The sequence below is a fragment of the Phycodurus eques genome, chromosome 20 (genome assembly GCF_024500275.1).
Source record: "Phycodurus eques isolate BA_2022a chromosome 20, UOR_Pequ_1.1, whole genome shotgun sequence".
Taxonomy (NCBI): Eukaryota; Metazoa; Chordata; class Actinopteri; order Syngnathiformes; family Syngnathidae; genus Phycodurus; species Phycodurus eques.
Genome location: NC_084544.1, coordinates 7355223 through 7374479, shown reverse-complemented (window position 1 = coordinate 7374479; position 19257 = coordinate 7355223). Strand labels below are relative to the sequence as shown.

The 19257-nt window shown below is 38.5% G+C and overlaps 1 protein-coding gene across 1 annotated transcript in view; it reads left to right on the top strand.

Moving 5' to 3' along the window:
* Positions 1-19257, top strand: part of col22a1 (collagen, type XXII, alpha 1) — a 35043-nt gene that overhangs the window by 12052 nt on the left and 3734 nt on the right. The window contains exons 8-56 of the mRNA XM_061665360.1: positions 66-182; positions 268-312; positions 401-463; positions 613-651; positions 2948-3001; positions 3098-3151; positions 3223-3276; positions 3677-3730; positions 3822-3857; positions 5342-5395; positions 5483-5536; positions 5902-5937; positions 6066-6095; positions 6494-6547; positions 6656-6709; positions 7749-7802; positions 8031-8084; positions 8177-8230; positions 8323-8376; positions 9799-9852; positions 9950-9994; positions 10107-10169; positions 10325-10378; positions 10502-10543; positions 10633-10665; positions 10844-10897; positions 11457-11510; positions 11610-11663; positions 11758-11811; positions 11919-11972; positions 12620-12724; positions 13400-13444; positions 13961-14038; positions 14127-14162; positions 14304-14357; positions 14479-14523; positions 14658-14693; positions 14771-14884; positions 15193-15246; positions 16370-16423; positions 16498-16551; positions 16651-16704; positions 16858-16911; positions 17040-17093; positions 17199-17252; positions 17338-17382; positions 18179-18232; positions 18762-18815; positions 18924-18977. Coding sequence (XP_061521344.1) covers positions 66-182; positions 268-312; positions 401-463; positions 613-651; positions 2948-3001; positions 3098-3151; positions 3223-3276; positions 3677-3730; positions 3822-3857; positions 5342-5395; positions 5483-5536; positions 5902-5937; positions 6066-6095; positions 6494-6547; positions 6656-6709; positions 7749-7802; positions 8031-8084; positions 8177-8230; positions 8323-8376; positions 9799-9852; positions 9950-9994; positions 10107-10169; positions 10325-10378; positions 10502-10543; positions 10633-10665; positions 10844-10897; positions 11457-11510; positions 11610-11663; positions 11758-11811; positions 11919-11972; positions 12620-12724; positions 13400-13444; positions 13961-14038; positions 14127-14162; positions 14304-14357; positions 14479-14523; positions 14658-14693; positions 14771-14884; positions 15193-15246; positions 16370-16423; positions 16498-16551; positions 16651-16704; positions 16858-16911; positions 17040-17093; positions 17199-17252; positions 17338-17382; positions 18179-18232; positions 18762-18815; positions 18924-18977 — 2673 coding nt within the window. The remainder of the gene's footprint in view (positions 1-65; positions 183-267; positions 313-400; positions 464-612; positions 652-2947; positions 3002-3097; positions 3152-3222; positions 3277-3676; positions 3731-3821; positions 3858-5341; positions 5396-5482; positions 5537-5901; positions 5938-6065; positions 6096-6493; positions 6548-6655; positions 6710-7748; positions 7803-8030; positions 8085-8176; positions 8231-8322; positions 8377-9798; positions 9853-9949; positions 9995-10106; positions 10170-10324; positions 10379-10501; positions 10544-10632; positions 10666-10843; positions 10898-11456; positions 11511-11609; positions 11664-11757; positions 11812-11918; positions 11973-12619; positions 12725-13399; positions 13445-13960; positions 14039-14126; positions 14163-14303; positions 14358-14478; positions 14524-14657; positions 14694-14770; positions 14885-15192; positions 15247-16369; positions 16424-16497; positions 16552-16650; positions 16705-16857; positions 16912-17039; positions 17094-17198; positions 17253-17337; positions 17383-18178; positions 18233-18761; positions 18816-18923; positions 18978-19257) is intronic.

Below are 19257 nucleotides of genomic sequence, written 5' to 3'. Positions count from 1 at the left end.
ATAAATAATAATATTGTGTGATGTGAAGAATATATTGTCCTTACTGTACATGTGTATCATTCTAGTGCCCTAAGAAGGTAGTTACTGAGGCTCCTCCAATTGCGATCCCCACTCCGACACCCACCACAGTGGAGCAGCAAAGGGGACCCCAAGCCAACTGCTCCTGTCCTGGTGGAGACAAGGTGAATGACTTTTTGTTCTCTTCTTCCTACTGGCCATGTTTTCCCACATTGTTTTTTTTCTTTAACGGCTTGTCATTCCTCGCAGGGAGAGGCTGGTGCACCCGGCCGTGCAGGTCTCAGGGGTGAAAAGGTCTTCTACCGCTACCTCTTAGCTGCACTTTGTTAGACAATTACACACATTTACGGTATCGTTTTACTTGTGTGGGTTACTTTTACAGGGCGATGCCGGCCCTCGAGGTGCCACCGGTCTGTCGGGCCTCAAAGGAGAAAAAGGAGAAAGTGTATGGAAAAACACAACAATTAAACGGAGAACTATTGGACTTATAATAGCAAACACAAGTCATTTCAGACCGCATGCTTGCCTTCTGTAGTCTCTTCTGGCTTTCTGCCAGCCTCGATAATAATTAATCCGTTGATTAATTATTTGCAGGGCAAAGTCATCTCTGTTAGAGTTGATAGAGGTGAGAAGGTAAGTAAACCTGTCGCTGATGCTCTGCGTGGGCCTTATTAACCACTCTATTTGCATATGAGCGTGCATACTCGTTAACTGCATGAATTGCTAAACTTCTACTAAACAGATGGATCAATATGCGTGTTGCAAAAAGTCAAAGAAAAAGCAAAAGGCAGACTTGGCGACGTTGCAGACTGAAGTCCGCTTTCTTCACAAGAGCATTTAAAAAAAAAAAGCCAAAGAAAAAGCTAAAAACGAATGAGTTACTATGGAGTCACGGGATTCTTATTGTTTACATTTTTGATTTATTTATGTAAGCTTCACAAAAAAAACAAAGAAAAAGCAAAAACACTGAGTCTTGTTGTAAATATGAATCTGCTTAACTCATGTAAGTGTTGTAAAAAGTCAAAGAAAAAGCAAAACATGCACTTGGGGACATTGGAGCCTTATTGATTTGAATAGGAGTCTCGTTGCATTATGTAAGAGTAACAAAAAGCTAAAGAACAAGCAAAACAGCCTCCACTGTGTTGGCTTTATATTTTGTAAAATTCCCTGCAAAATTCTCCTGAGATTATATATATTATTTTCACTTAATTCCTTTTAATGACAGAAAATGAAATGAAATTGAATTTTCAATTATTTCTTGCCACTGCATGAAACCCCCTTTTACGCCCCAGCATCCCTGTTCATTTATGCATGAATTATTATTCTTATTCTTATTTTTTTTTAGTTTCCTGCAATAGCTGGGTGCAATTTGTTGCTTAAATCGCAAAAATTGTGACATAAACCAGCGCTGCACTGCGGTTTTAAAAAAACAACTGCAAATTCATGTTGTTGAGTTGCACGGGGTGAAAGTCAATTCCTCTAATTGCACCTTCCAGTGACTCACTCACAAGGGCAATTCCCCTGTGAAGTAGTTTAAGTAATGTTTGAAGTCATGTCTCCTGTCAGCGGAGACGGTCTTCATCCTAATGTCTGGGAGGAAAGAAATGACGTGTGTTCAAATTCCGTATGTACGTCCCTGATAGAACGACAGCAGAACCATGACGTGTTCAATTGGTTTATTATAGATCAATAGCAGGGAAATTTAAAAGACATTCATTTGAGTTTTTCTACTAAAATCTTGTACTTCTTGTTACACGTGATCTGTTAAGTGCCGCGGACCATATCCCAAAGAACCTCTTGAAAGTACGACAAGACCTAACAGGGTTCAATATCCAATAAATCACCTCGGAACTATGTTTAGACAAAAGGTTTATTATTCGCATTATTCCTCCAAAACGTCTTAGTGTCTGGTTCAAGTTCCCGCTGCGCCGGACGGTGAACAATCTGAAAGATTCAGTCTAAAGAGGGGCACACACATTCAAGTTTTTAAAGTGTTGTGAGAAATTCCACACCATGAGGAAAAAAAAAATAATCTGCAAGCTTTCTGCTCTTATAGTGTGTGGCGTATTCACGTTGACCAACACAGTACACCGCACACATAACGATATATCCACCGGAAATCGTAGTACCAAGACTGGTAGCATGGTACCACTTGACATCCAGGATGCCGGAAAATACAAAGAAGAAGAAGAAAAAGTAGAAGAAGAAATACAAGATGCTAGGCTAACGGTAGCGTCTCAGGCAAAAACATTGCAGATGTAAAATCTTCTCCATGTCCTTTTTATTGAGGTGAATGACTTGGGGGACTCATTATCAACACACTCAACTCAAGTCGCTCTTCTTATTGGCTATTGTTCCCTTTTATGATCGCATATATTGAACAGGTTTAGCATTTACGGTTCTGGGTCACAACCATTTTTCCAAGCAGATCAGGGAGGATAATGAACGATGAACCCACACTACAGGATAATATCAAGAATCATTCGATAGTCAGAATTTTGCAGACTTTGATCGCAAGAGATGGAAAATACTCAGATTTAGCCCGATTATCGGTATGTGTCCCCCCCACTTTTTTTGTCTGTCGTTCCAATCACAGCGTCTGTGGATCGGTTGAACTTAGGGATGACCCCACATGTATGGATTTACAATCGTAAATATCCAACAGGTTTAACATTTACGATTGTTGGCTTTGACCAACAATCGTAAATGAGAATACCTCTTAATACGACAATTGTGTGTCCTAATCAAATGATGGCCACTTTTGTCTGTGTGTGTCTAACTCTTTGTGTTCAACATGCACCGCCTAACCAACCAACAGACAAAAACTTCTTTTGTGGCGCTAACAGGTTGTGACAACACGCCGTGCCGCCCTGCATGCTCAAGTGTGGCCCCTCGCTCCACGTAAATAACAAATACTTTGTTTTAACAGGGTGATAGAGGCAGCATAGGGCTGACAGGTGCCCCGGGGAAAAAAGGAGAGAAGGTCTGGCACTCCTGAACCTGGACTCTTAGCGGATTTGGTTTCTGAATCCAAACAGTCGCAACTGGTCCTGATTTTGTTCTTTTAATGATCTAACAGGGAGCTGACAGTGTTCCCGGTATCGATGGTCTATCTGGAGACAAAGGCGACAAAGTAATTACTTGTGTGATTTTATTTTGAGAATGAAATGAAATCTGTACAGTTCTTTGTCATTGTTTTGACAGGGAGAGGCTGGGCGGACTGGGAATCCAGGACTTCCTGGTCTGGTTGGAGAAAAGGTGGGTAATTCGCTTCGACTATAAAATCCATTCACAGTGATTACTAGTCGAATACAATATTGTAACACAGTAAACGCCTTCATATTTGCTGTATGGTGCTATGGAAACAATTCGAAGTGAGTTGAGGCGAGATGTCAATTTTTCACCGAAGCAAAACAAAAACCCAGATTTTAAAGTTGTTTTGTTTTCTTTTTTCTTTTCTTTTTTTTAAGCATCTAACTGTTTTAATCTGATGGATTGTATTGTTGTCTGTAATTGCCCTGACGATCAGTCGCGGGTGTACCCTGCCTCTTGCACAAAGTCAGCTGGGATAGGCCCTAGCACACCTGTGACCCTAATGGGGAAGTATAAAATATAAGACAACTAATATATCCTAATGTTATGTTGCTGTACAATGTAGGGCATTCAAGGCGATGCAGGCTATGCAGGAAGACCGGGACCAAAAGGTGTCACTGTAAGTGTCTGCATACACTCAATGTTGAATTATGATAATGAGCTTTGTTTTTTTCTAACTATATTGTAAACATTGCTTTACTCCTTCATAGGGTGACGAGGGAGAAAAAGGATCAACAGGACAAAGCGTGAGTGATTTGTAACGCGCTTCACTTTTACGGGAAAACTTAATATTCCTTCAAGATGAGTAATTAAAACATTTGAAATAACAACAACGATTTTCCAAATGAATTACAATGGCATTCAGGGAAGTGCATACCTCTGCCATGGTTTATCAGTCCTGATTTGGACCACAGTGTGCATTTTGTTAAACTCTACAAAATGTCAGAAAAACTGTCAAATGATGATTTGCACGTGATGTGGTCATGCCTGTGGACAACAGTGACCCTTCCTCTCAGTGAGAAGCGCAAACCGAGGGACATAAAATTGCCCAAACAGATGTGACTTCTTTGATTCACTCTCCCCACTTCCCGTCTGGTTCTCATGCGGGGGCTTGTTTTGGCTCCAATGCACCGAATTTTCCAAAACCCAAAACGCTTTGTTGATGTCTAGAACTTCCTCAAACAACTGGAACACCTCAATCACACATTGCATCCATCAACGGACAAGCAAACTGTGACGTTCCGCTTAATTTTGCTTAAACTGCAATCTGGCAATTTCCTGGGGGGTTCAAAAGTGAACAAGTACACGTGAAAGTGATGAAGAGACAAAATCCCTTACCTGACCTCTATTCTCCCCTCTCTCTGCGGAACGACTGCTCTAGTGCTTAATTTGAATTTGAAAAGGCCATTTTACTTATGGAGCGAATGTCAACGCAACAGTATTAAAACCAGTAGCCACAGATTTGATGATTGACATTTACAAAATCATCACACGCAGGTATTTATAATAAGCAGTAATCTACAATCCCTATGTAAAATTAATACAGTACAGTTTTCCCCAGCAAGTTTTTGTGCAAATCAAACTCATTAGGATGACAAGGGGAATTATTATTTGTCACATATTGAAAATCCCTGCCAATTTTGCTGAGACCCAATATTTTACCCTAAAGGCAATTTCAAAGAATACTTGTAATTTCTATCATAATCTAGAGCAGTGTTTCACAAACTTTCTGGAGCCAAGGCCCATATTTCACATAAAAAAAAATAAAAAAAATCTCGTGGCACACCACAAAATAAAACTGTCAATTACATACACTAAAATACTGAAGTCATTTCAAGTTAGTCACAAATTTACTTCCTCAGATTTGTTCTCGCCATGACTTATTCTGTTGAATGAATGGCCATGGCTATAAACACGAAGTTAATTGTACTTACTACTATTCAGTGGGATAGCATTTAACTGTTCTTCCTGTCATTAGAAATCGCTGGCTGAGATAGATGAACAAAGATACATTATTTGTAGCAAACATTTAAAAAAAAAAAGTAATTTTCAGACCAAAAATGTTATAATTTAATTGAATATTCAGTTCATGGCATGAACTGGATATGAATAATTTGTGGCTCTTGTAAATTTTTAAGAAAACAAATTTAAATTGCCACTTCATTTTAATAATTTCACAGGGGTACAAGTTATTTTCATGGCAAATATTTGAAAGCTCCTCTCTTTTTAGGGAGAGCGCGGTTTGGACGGATTACCTGGAAAACCTGGCATTCATGGCAAAGATGTAAGTTATCAGCAAAGATGTGGAAAGTTTGTTTCTCGTTGCTATAATGCAGTAATAATCATAATATTTTTCTCTCAAATTGTTAAGGGCTTAAGGGGACAGGCTGGCTTGCCCGGGGCTAGTGGGGTAAAAGGTGATAAGGTAGAGTATGCCCCCCCCCCCACTCCATGAATAAAAATGTTATCACACACATGTATAAATCATAAAGGTATAATCCATTTTCAAAAGCATGCGTGTAAATACTCCAGACATTCCTCTCTCTCTTTTCGTACCATCAAAAGTCAGCACGCCTGCAATTAGTGACTTTCTTCATCTTATTGCGTCTCGCAACGCCCATGTGCATGCAGGCAGACACACACACACACAAACACACACACACACACACACACAAATTGCCCTTTACGACTGCAGTTACTGTTAACTACTCGTTATCATGTCACCTGAGGAAATGTAAGAATTGTTAGTTTTGATTTGTTCTTTTTTCTTGTGTGGGAACTGTGTCACAGGGGGAACAAGGAATTCCCGGATTACCTGGTGATGTGGTAAGTACCCCCCCACCCCCCCCAAAAGACAACAAAGAAAACATGATAAACACATTTTAGATTTTTTTTTTTTTTGTGCCTCTAGCAGGGTTTGTCACCGTAATTTTCTTAATTTTTTCCTCCCCTAGTATCATAAAGAGGGCCTAAGGGGAGAAAAGGTGAGTTGCTAGAATAATATTACCTTAATAAACATGTTATTTGTACGCCTATGAAAGGCTTCGCAGGTTCTCTGTCAAATATGAACCTGGATACAAAAACAAGACTTAAAAATATGATGAATATTTTCAATTATTACATAATGTCCATCAAAGTTGATTCATTTCCACAAAGAAGTTTTCTATTTAAAAAAACAAACAAACAAAAAAATCTTTAAAAAAAAAAAACAATATTTGCCTTTTCTTTTTGGTGCATTATCTATAGAATTTTAAGGTGTGTGTGTGGGGGTGTTTATTCCATTTTGGAATCCTGCTGTAACATAACAAAATGTGAACAAAGTGAAGTTGTTGTATTTTCATTCAAATGTGCAAATCAATGTTCATCCTTTGCATATTTTCAGGGAGAGATTGGCTTTCCGGGACCTCCAGGGGCTGATGGCCCACCCGGACCGCCTGTAAGGTTTTATTGCTTTTCTTTCTGCTGTTATGGGCGAATGTTCAGAACCATGCAGTGTGATGGCATTCATCATGTCACCAATGTAACTATGTCTTCTGCTCCAAAGGGGCCTCCCGGGCAACAGGGAATACCAGGGGAGCCTGGGGAGTTTGGTCAAAGGGTAGGAATTGTGTTTTTATTGGCAAGATCCCACGTATTTCATTTTGTTTAGTTTTTTATGAATATTCATCCATTTTTTTTCAGCGAGAAAAAAAAATCTCACAATGTTCACTGTGAATCCTGAATCGGCACCTTCATCCAAATCTGCACCAAAATTGATAAATTCACCGACTGTTTCATTCTGAGGCCATGCCCCACAAGGGAAATAAGATAACTGCTAGCAAACAAACAAACAACCTTGAGAGCTCTGGCTGGATGATTTTTTTTTTCTCTCTCCTGAGATGTTCTCCAGCGAACCAACCATATGGCCCGTGTCTGCTGGCAGCGTTTAATCTCGTTGCTAAATGAATCGTAGCACAGTGAGACAATTTAGAAAGCTTCAACATTAATTCTTTGTGCTAATTAACGAGCAGTATGTTGCTTTTATGTAGCATCCACCCACCCGATGTTAGGTCCCAGTGGTTTTCTGCTAAAACACTGACAATAGTTACTTCCAAAATATGAATGAAGATAAGAGACTTCATCGAGTGATCTTGAATATGCGGTACGCTGGTTCCCTCTAGTGGTATGCAAAATAATTCCTGACTAATTACAGTTCAATTGTATTTAACTTTTTAGTACATTTCTTTTTTTTTTTTTTTTTTTTTTTTTTTTTAATATTTAGATACAATTTGTATTTAACATTTATTTGCAATACATTTTCACTGAATCTTTATTTAATTACAGCGTTTCTTCCTATATTTAAGCACACTGTTACAGTAGTTTACATCGATATAAAATATGCTTTTTGAAATAAGGTTTGTGATGAACAATTAGGCCTGCTACAATGCTGTATTTTAATCATGATGGTGGTACTTAATAAGTACTTTTTTTTAAAAACAGTATTGTAGACCACTGGCAGTTGTTAACGTCACATATACCCAAATATGTTACAATCAACTGTTGTAGCTGCTAATGTGGTTTATAATCAAATGTACACTTTTACAGCAGAAACATATTTTTTCATCTTTACCTTTTTTTCCTCTTAATTTGTCTTCTAGGGAAAGAAAGGTGAAAGTGGATTGCCTGGAGTGGATGGACTCCCCGGACCGATCGTAAGAATGTGTTCATTTTTCATTAAGCAATGAGCAAGAACACTGAAAATGTATTACATATTTTAACAGTGTGGACTGCACAATAATTTAAAGTCGAATAAAAAAATGACTTGCTTCTCTCGGGGGCGGCGTTGAGCTTCAAATGAACTTTGGAGATTGTGCCAAAAAAATTAGTTTGCAGGCTTTCACTTGTAACTGTTATTCAGGCTGTAAATGTTTATTTTGCAGGGTCCGCAGGGTCCACCAGGACTGCCAGGCAACAATGGTAACACTGGACCACCTGTAAGTAAAATATAATCACATGTATTTATGTATTATTAATGAGACTCATTCCTGACTGGGTTGTTTAATAATTTCCCTCTTTCATAATAAAGGGCCTGCCAGGTGAAATTGGATTTTCCGGCAAACCTGGCGAGCCCGGAAAGCCTGTGAGTTTAACTTCAATTATTGAAATTAATTAAACCAACATGTAATACTGCGTGTCTGTCACTGAATGTCTTCCATCTATGAACTTCCAAAGGGCCTTCCTGGTAAAGATGGGCTGGATGGTCTTCCTGGAAATGATGGTGCTATGGTTAGTATCATTTAAAATCTTTTGTCAGCCAAGAAACCTATTGGGCAACTTAAACTTCTGCTTTTCTACCTGACACTAAAATTGTAAAGATGTAAAGAACCATATTTGGTAACCTACACTGAAGTCATGAACCAGAAAGTATTTTGTACATAAAACTGAAATTAGAAGCCATATTTAAAAAAGAATAAACACAAAAACGAAACCGTATTTGGTAACACTAAAGGAAGAAAAGTTACAGTAAAGTAAGGAATCATATTTGGCACATTATACTCCATCCATCCATCCATCCATCCATCCATCCATCCATTTTCTACTGCTTATCCTAGATCGGGTCGCGGGGGCAGTAGCTTTAGCAGGGACGTCCAGACTTTCCTCTCCCCAGCCACTTCATCCAGCTCTTCCGAGGGGATCCCGAGGCGTTCCCAGACCAGCCGAAAGACGTAGTCTCTCCAGCGTGTCCTTGGTCATCCCCGGGGTCTCCTCCCGGTGGGACGTGCCCGGAACACCTCACCGCGGAGGTGTCCGGGAGGCATCTGAATCAGATGCCCCGGCCACCTCATCTGGCTCCTCTCGATGTGGATGAGCAGCGGCTCTACTCTGAGATCGTCTCGAATGACCGTCAGCTGTGTGTGGAGGCGAGTCGACTCCTCGACCTCACACACCAGCTATGGCTCCTTCCCTGCCCGAGAGTTGACATTCCACGTCCCTAGCGCCAGCTTCTGTAGCCGGACATCGGATCGCCAACCCAGCTCGCACTGCACCTGACCCCTATGGCCCCTCCCACAAATGGTGAGCCCATGGGAAGGGGGACACACGTTACCCTTTCGGGCTGTGCCCGGCCGGGCACCATGGGTGCCCGCCGGGCACCCCACCAGGCGCTCGCCTTCGAGCCCCACCTCCAGGGGCAACTTATACTGAAATAAGGAATCATATTTGGTAACAAATTGATGTAACAAACCATAATTGGTAACTTACACATAAGTAAGGAACCATATTTGGTACCCGACACCGAAATAAGGAACCATTTTAGTAACTTATGTTGACGTAAGGAATCTTATATGGTACCGGCTACTGAAATAGGGAACCATATTTGGTAACAAATATAATATATCAGAATCAGAATCAGAATCACAATCATCTTTATTTGCCAAGTATGTCCAAAACACACAAGGAATTTGTCTCCGGTAGTTGGAGCCGCTCTAGTACAACAGACAGTCAATTTACAGAACACTTTGGGGACATAAAGACATTGACAAAAAATCATTAGAGCATTATATCATTATATTAAAGTCCTATCTGAACAAGTTAATATTTGTTTATTTAGTGTTAGATTACCTGCAAAGCACACCTGGCATACAGTATGTGAATCAAGTTTTTGGAAGTACTATCTAACATCCTACTAAAGGTATGATGTCTCTAAAGGGGCCCAGAGGAGAACGTGGAGCAGATGGTTTTCCTGGCAAGGCTGGACCAAAGGTACTGTGACGACTCTGCATCTCGATTGCAAACACAGCGAGTGGCTTTTTTATTTATTTTTAATTTTTTTATAAATGTACCGGTAAATCTCATATAGGGAGATGATGGGCCTCCAGGACCAAGAGGACCTCCGGGAGAGAGAGTGAGTGGACCGATGACTTTCTTTCAATGGTTTTTGTTTGTGGAGATCAGAAATTATTATTACTTTTTATTATTATTATAATTATTATACTTTTTTTTTTTTTTTTTTACAGGGATTGGCTGGCCCTCCTGGTGTAGCTGGTGCTGATGGAACAAGAGGAGAGAGGGGAAGTCCTGTATGTATGAAAAACACATTTATTTGCATTTACTTTGATGGAATATTTATTTGCTTCTAACACTTCATTTGTTATTCAGTTAAACATTGGTGAAACTTCCCAGGTTTGAATTTATATTTTTGAAAGGATTTATTCTGTTTTATTTCATTTATTAGGGTGACAGGGGACAAGAGGGACCATTCGGGCCAAAAGGTGAAAAGGGTGACAAGGTAAAACACCAAAAAAAAAAAAAAAATGTCATTGCTTCACCTATCATCGGTTCATCAACGTCTAAATAATGTTTATCTTGCTGTCATTAAATTAAGAATATAATCTTCTCCTGCTGTCTTTAGGGTGAAGTAGGAGCCAGGGGACTGCCCGGTGTGCCTGGAAATGTAAATTACATTAATAATAACACACAAAAATGTCTAAATAGTATTACTACTCCAGTAAGTCACACATATTGAATATTTTTGCTTTACAGGTGGCAAGTGTCATTCCTGAGCCGGGTGAACCAGTAAGTTGACTCTCAACAAAATAATGTCAATGAAAAATATAAAACAAAGTCCTTAATATATATAAAATATATAACAAATTATGAAAATAATAATGAAACATTCATGTGGTAATCCTTATAACGCTTCCCTGATATGTTCATTTAAACTCACGCATATTGACTTTGTTGTAACTTGTAGGGAAAAACAGGAGAAAAAGGAGAAAAGGGGGACCAAGGACAAACTGGAGAAATGGTGGGATTTTTTTCAATATAAATGTTTATATTTCATAACGTTTTTTTAAAAATACATTTGTCAGATTCCTTTAAATGGAGACAAACTACATGTGGCAATGTGCACAGAAATCCACTAGATGTCAGTAGAGATACAATAAGAATATTCTCAATCTCTACCGTAGACAAGCAGGAGGGCTGAGATGCTTACCATTTAAAAAATAATAATAATTTGTTTTAAGTTTCTCAACTTGTCTCATATTATAATATACTTTTTAGATATTAATGGTAATATATCATAGCTCATTAATATCTGTGTAAAAATTAATACGGTATCAACATAGAAAACATGCCTTAACTGAATGCTTTACTCCTCCATCCTTCATTTTTCGTTTATGGACATTACATATATATATATATATATATATATATATATATATATATATTTTTTTTTTACCATTTTAATTTTGATTTTTTTAAAGAAAAGAGATTTATTGAAGTGAAAAACAGTCCAAAAAAATAAAGAAAAGAGAAACAACACAATTTTATCAAATGTGCTCTTGAATATGCTTTGTCTGAAGGGCCCGAGGGGATTACCTGGGGAGCAAGGCCTTAAGGGTCCACCTGGACTAGCGGTAAGACTGTGCTACTAAAGACATAAGAGCAACAATTACATAGATCAATTAATCAATCAATCAATTGATCGTATTTGACTTGACCTTTCTTCTTTGTAGGGTCCAAAAGGAGACACAGGACTTCAAGGAGAGACAGGACGTGTTGGGGACCCAGTGAGTTTCATGGATTTAAAGTGATTCACCGTAAGAAGCCTAATAATCGTTGAGTTAGTAAATAGTATAGTAACCACTAATGTGTTTGCTCCAGGGGCCTCCTGGTGTAGCTGGTCCTCAAGGGCCTCGCGGGCTACCGGGCAACGTGGTACGTCTACATGTACAATTTGTGTGACTAAACACAAGTTCACAATGTCAGTTTTTTTTTCCTTTTTTTGATGACACTGTTTTTTTTTTATATATATTTTTTTTAAGGGCATACCAGGCATCACTGGGCCTCCTGGTCCAGCTGGAGAGAGAGGAGACAAGGTCCCCCAGTTTATTTTCACATGGTTTAATGATATGTTTATATGTGGGAAGAAAATAGACTCTAAATACAGTACAGTATTGTATTTTTAAATTGGTAAAATGGTTATGTTGAAACATACCTTTTTTTAAAAAAAAGAAGTTATATATTTAAAATTGCTATTTATATTTTCAAGCAGCCAAATGAGTTGTTATTATTATTGTCGGAAATGTTGTAAAATAATGATAAATGCCTATACTTTGATAATTCTAATATTACCAAAAAGATAATAATAAAGTTCTTGGCAATATAAATAAAATAATTGTAAAATATTATAAATATTATATAATAAACACAGACGGTATTATAAATCAAGCACACTGAATTTTGCATGGTTTATTGCATTACCATTATTATTATTTTTATTAGTAGTAGTAGTATGTTGTTGTTGTTCGTGACATTAAATACCATTTTATTTTCTTATTATTTGTATTTTATGTCTATATTTTTTTGTTTACTGGTTAGAAATAATTGTAAGACATAGCATCATCATAATACTAAGACTACTATTACTAACAACAACAACAGCGTATTATTAAAACAACATATTACTACGTGTTCTTGTTTTAATGTACCACCAACTTTATTTATTTATTTATTTACTTTTTAGGGAGAGTCAGGCAAACCAGGGCAAGCAGGTCAACGAGGACCACCTGGAGAGCCTGGTTTGATTGGACCCCAAGGACCAACAGGGAAAGGAAAAGATGGACTAACTGTAAGGAACCCATTATAAAATGCACATATTACACCTTACAGTACCCACGACTCTGAACAGGATAAGCAAATGGATGGATGGATTATTACAGTTTTTCTTTATAGTGTTAATTCAAGTGTTTGCAGTCATTACCCTTGAATGAAATGTGTTCTATTTGTATTAGTGTATGAAGTGTCAGGAAATATTAAATGATCATTCAACCTGTATTGATTTGTAAATGTTTTAATAACAGCTTTTTACTCTCTTTAACTCTAGCAAAAAAAAAGTGTCTTTTCTTCCACACGTATTGTGCTTGTAAATATGCACTGTGTGGCATACATGTTGAACCACAGCACAACATAACACAACGAGACTAAGTCAGCACATTTTGTGCTGCTGCCTAACGTGTTCCTTTTTTCCCCCAGCTCAGAGCCGCTGACGAGGCGCGGGCCAACAGGAAGCACACTTAGTTTTCCTTTTATTTCTTCCTTTTCTTTTTTATTTTTTATTTTTTATTTATTTTTTTTTTTTTTTACAACAGCCAGGTGTGGCCCCAAGGCCTCGCTGTTGCCATTTATGTCCATAAAGAATGAACTCGTACACACTTTCTAATGCCTAATGATTCAGCCTTAAGAGGTTTAAATGAGGTGTTTGTGTGTCTAAGATGTTTAATTGACGTACTTTGTGACATGACAGGGAGAACCAGGACCACGGGGAAATGAAGGACCCCCAGGACTAAAGGTAATGGGATTTTTCTTTGTGTGAGAAAGAGAAAGAGGGAAAAAAATGGAGATACGGTACGAACAGTTAACTAACTTTAGCCTTGTACAGAAGTAGTTAAATTTGCCTCATACGAAAGTCCGCTAGCTTAATACTAACTCACAAAATGCCATAATGGGCTGACAAAACTAGCATCAATGTTGCGGTGTTATAACCCTTCAAATGACGGATATTTGAACACAGTGCAGCAACACATGTAGACCAACAATATAACTGTTCTCACAGGCATATATTATTTATCCCCTGTGAAGAACTGCAAATATTACTACAGTTGTGAAACTCTTCTTCGTGCATGTCTGTATCAAACTGCCCCCTGGTGGCAAATCAACTCGCACCACTGTCACAGTAAAATGAACAATTCATTGTTTTCCGAGACAGATTCTGATATTCAATGCACAAAACAGACCAAAACATTAATGATAAATTCTCATAATTTAGGATGAGGAATATGCAATTAGCTTGGTTTATGTCCCTCAGGGCCCCCCGGGGGCAAGAGGAGAGCCAGGCTTACCAGGGGACAGGGGCTCCCCAGGGGAAGGCAAAACCGGACCTCAGGTATGATCGCCTGTACAGGCCACTTCCACTATACTGTGTTGTTTGCATTTAGAACATTTCTGCAATTACTGTTTTGGTTTTTTTACAGGGCCCTCCTGGAAATCATGGGAATCCTGGAACTCCTGTATGTTTATTTTTATGTATTCTATGTATATTTATTGTATTTTATTATTATGTAATTTTATTTATGCATTTAAAAAATTTATGTACCTACTTACACATAATTTTTATTTTTATTTATTTATTTATTTTTACTGATTTTCAGGGCTTGAGGGGTCTACCTGGCATTGCAGGTCCCGATGGCCCCCCGGGACATAATGTGAGTCCAAACACGGCACTGTCTTGTTTATACGAATACTACATTTGATAAAAAATTTTGACTCCGTGGGGTTTAAAATATAGTATTGTACATGTAATCCATGTAATCCACCACTAATTAGGGACTACCAGGAAGGCCGGGAGAGAAGGGATCACCTGGAGAGCCTGTATGTATGGATAGAATGACCTCTAAAGCATGTACCATTTTGCTTTTCTTTTAATACATGGTCCTAGATAACCACAATGTATCCCACTGGGCATCCTGCAAATGAGTTTGATACTTTATGGTCATCTTCTCTAGGGAAAAGCAGCAGACCTTTCTGACATAAAACTTAAGGTAAGCTCCGCTGCTTGTTTCGAGATAAAATAAAATTTCGAGATCATACAGTAGAAGCCTTTTTATGCATCTTTTAGGACATCTGCTCTGACTGCCCAGCGGGTCCGCCTGGGCCAGCTGGTCTCCCGGGACTGCCAGGTGACAAAGGACAACATGGACCTCCTGGGAAAGATGGTCAAGATGGCTACCAAGTAGGGCAAAGTCATTTGTATTCTGGATTGTCGTTAATATCACCTCTCCCCTAATGTAAAGTCAATCGAGTGTGTGTGTGTGTGTGTGTGTGTGTGTTTGTGGGCGCGGGCATAGGCGCGGGTGTTTGTGTATTCATTACGCCTAAAACAAGGCATGAGGTCCAAGTTACTAATGTGTTCTCATCGATCAACGTACGCCCAAACACAGTCTGCATCATTAGTAGGGCCTCCTCCGGGGGCAGTAGTGAGCAATTAGGGCACACTTCGTCTTCCAAGACGAAGACTGATTGTCTGTTGTGTCATTACAGGGCGCACCAGGACTACCGGGATCTCAAGGACCACCCGGGGCTGACGGTGGAAAGGCAAGTTAGCACAGTTACGCTTTTCCTTGTTGCTGACACAGATGCTAATTAATATTTTTTGTTGGTTTGTTTGTTTGTTTTTTGCTTGTTCAATTACAACCCAAACTATAATTTTATGTAATGTTGAAGATATTACATCATCAGATTTTAAGAAAAAAAAAAAGAAGCTATTCTAAAGGGACCCTTGGAAAAAACATTCAGATTTTTTGGGGGAAATTATAATTGTCTTTATTTTTCCAATTCACTGCCAGCCCTCCCAATTAACATGTATATTTGACTTCTAAATCCGTCAATGGCAGTGAATGAGTTGCAACAGTCAATTTATTTCCGCTGTCAAAGTTTTTTTATTTTCCCCCAGGTAACAACACATTGTAAAACACTGTATATTACATCAACAGCAAACTATATTGAAAATGGTACACTTTTCCCTATTGATTAGTATTTGGGGATTTTTATTTTCATTAAAAAAAAAATCTTGTCATTGATACTCCACTTTAAAAAGTTTTACCATTTTCGGATAATTCCTGAAACTTAAATGCGACATATATGCATTTTTATATGCATTTCCTGTCTCATGCAAATAAGCCACTCCTCACAGAACCCCCCTCTACTGTGAGGCCAATGCCAAGTAGGCCTTTCGTTAGCATGACGACGAGGAGCGAAGCTAGGGGTTTGCGACAAGGCGAGTGACCAAGACTTGCCCAGAGTGTGAAGAAAGTAGCGAGTGCACATGAAAACAGTGCAAGGAATTATTGTATTTTCACTCGTGGAGGCAGCACTTCTTCATCGCCCAACCTAGCTACCAAGTCATGTGTGGAGAAATTCCATGTGCGAGTGTTATTATGTAAATTAGCCAAATTGTGACAAAAATCCAACAAAATTCAGAATGGCACGCTAACTAAAGATGTACTTTACTTATTTAATTTCTGACTTAATTCGTGGGCAGACACTCCAGAAAGAGACGCAACTATTTGTATACAAGAAATTAAGTCAATTATCCATTATGTCTCCTTTAAAAATAATAATAATGTAATAAAAATCATTATTTGTTCTGTTCTGTTTATTTGCAGAAAATTATTCATCCTCAAATTATAATATGAAGTTTATTAATTTACCCCCACAGGGACTTAAAGGTGAGCAAGGAACTTCTGGAATGCCAGGAGATAAAGGAGAAAAGGTAGAGAAACAAACATTGATTTCATCAATATTTGGCATATGTTATGTATTAATAATTTCTTCTTCATTTCATAGGGTCACCCTGGACCTCCAGGCCACCCCGGACCTGCTGGAATGATGGGCACAGCGGTGAATTTCTCTTTTACATTTTTACCCATAATGCATGCTTCAAATAGTCTCCGAAACAGCATATTTACTTTATTTAAATAACATTGTGTTCGTGTTCAGGGTAATGATGGACAACCTGGTCCACCTGGTCCCCAAGGACCCCCTGGAGAAAAGGTCAGGCCAGAAGTCTTGCACTTTCCCACTTATAAAAGCCACGTGTCATTAGTCTGCAAACCTCGTCTCTATCATATGGGTCACACTCTAATAGTTGCGGTTTCTATTGCTCACTTTATCTTTTAGATGATTCTGTCTGTTTGTTTTTAACAGGGCAAAGAGGGTCTCAAAGGGATTCAGGGTCCTCCGGGTCTTCCTGGCTTGATTGTAAGAATAATTGTGCAGCATCCAAAGTACAACGTATATACGTTCAACTGCAGTGTGGTCATAAAGCCCTTAATTGGATAAAAATATTGTAGTACTGCATAATCACAATACATTCCACTCACCTGCAGGGTCCACCAGGAAAAATAGGAAAAGATGGCATACAAGGTGAACAAGGAGAACCAGTAAGTAAAAAAATAAAAAAATAAAAACCTCATTTTATCTCACCTGATGGATGCTGTGATGCTTACATTTGAGTTTTTATTTATTTATTTATTTTTTGATACAAGGGCAAACAAGGTGAACCCGGACCACTAGGAAATCCTGGGCTCCGGGGACTCCCAGTAAGTAGCCTCCATAAATTTAACAAATGAAAAAAACACTTAAGGCAGCTGCTGCCAGTTCACGACTGCATCTCTTCCTGCTCAGGGCTTCAAGGGCCACAGAGGAGAACATGGTTCTCCCGGGTCAAAGGTAAGCGAAGCGATCATGAGTGAGCTATACTGTATTTTACAGTGTATAAGTGATTTACAGTATATAACGGTAACAGTGTAGTTTCCAATTTAGATTTTCCTTTACTGTATAGAGTTTTACTGAGTCCCTAAACAGAACATTTGCGGTAAGGGACAGGAATTGTAACTGCCTCGCATACTCATCACTTCTATTTGGTAAATAAATACAGCTCAGCCTCTGGCTGGTGGACATCATGGCTAATGAGATGCTTCTGACAGCATGACAAACACATTATATATGATGAAGCACCAAGTATCTTTCATTTCCTAAAAGAAGATATTGTCAACTCTTGGTGTCATACTTTCCTCATCAAAATTCCAATTTTATCCTTTTTTTTTTCTCTGACTATTATTGCTTCATTCTCATAAGGCTCCTGTGGACTAGTATTGAGAATTAGCACTTGTGCTAAAACACTTAAAGCAATGTGATGTCCAAATAAAATAAATATTTTTAATGAACCTTTGAGGCTAATACTTAAATAATTATGAATAATAATTAATGAATAATTAATGTGTCCTTTTAGACCAATGAAGCCATTTCGTCCTCTAAAAACATGCATGTTAAAAACTACAATTTTGATAATAATTCCTGCAAGCTAGGACAACTGCAAAAATGACCCATAAACTCGTTTATGGATAGATATAGCTAATATCAAATTTATCAAGTTCATGCTCACATTCTCATGTATTTATTATTTACATCCTATGTCATATATAGCATACAAGTCCTTTAAGCTGTTATTTCATGTGTCAAACAGGGAGAAGATGGAAAGCCTGGATTACCTGGAAGGGATGGCAAACCTGGCAAGGAGGTACAGTGTGTTTATTAACATTGTTTAATAAAGTAAGTATGTAACGCTCATGACTTGTCTGTTTTGTTCACGCATATATCAAATATAGAAGCATAGAGAAGGTGGTTTATTTCCTTCCAACAAAAATAAAGTGGGACGCTTGAAAAGCCTACAATGAATGAATAAATATAGATACGCTGTATCGTAGACATAAATATTGCACTGTAGAAAGTCCTGGACTGTTAAAACTACATAAAACATTCTTCAGGGTGCAGCATTTCTTCCCTTCGTCTCCTGGAATTAAGCCCACCGATGACTAAAACAAGCTTGGAGCAGAGTGCCAGAATAACCTTCAATCATCGCTATATTTTACTGTGTAACAGTTTAAAATATTACACTGTAAGAGCTTTCTACATTGTGACAGTTTTGTCCTATTTACCGTCAAGAGGGAACAAACATTTACACTATCTGCATTCACGTGTAAAGGCCAGAGCACGTTTATTCTTCCATGTGTATACTGTATTTCTAAACTCTTGTTTCGTGATGGCAGGGTCCAAAGGGGCCTCCAGGACCAGAGGGACTTGTTGGACCAAGAGGAGAGCCAGTGAGCATGAACGCACGACTCAGCACAGTGTCATGTCAAGAAGAAAGATTTATTGATATATGGAAATGAGTCCATCACTTCCTCTCTCTTTGTTTCTTTCCCTCTCAGGGCAAGCAGGGTGAACCGGGGCCGTCGGGCAAAGCAGGTCTCCCAGGAACTCCAGTGAGTTATCTGTCGCAACTTCACACTATGCCAGCTCTATTTAAAAAAAAAAAAAAAAAAAAAAAAAAAAAAAAAAAAAAAGGGAAAATATTCTGCAACAACAATATCAAGGTCTGTAAAGAGCCACACTGTCACGATAACAACTTTGACTGATGGTGATGTTATGTTGCTTGGCAATAAATAGAAGAAAAAACAGGAAAACACACGTTTGCCGAAAGGGAGCATGCCGAGGGCACGTGAAGTATTGCTTCATCTCGGAGATGAGCTGTCAGGTTTATTT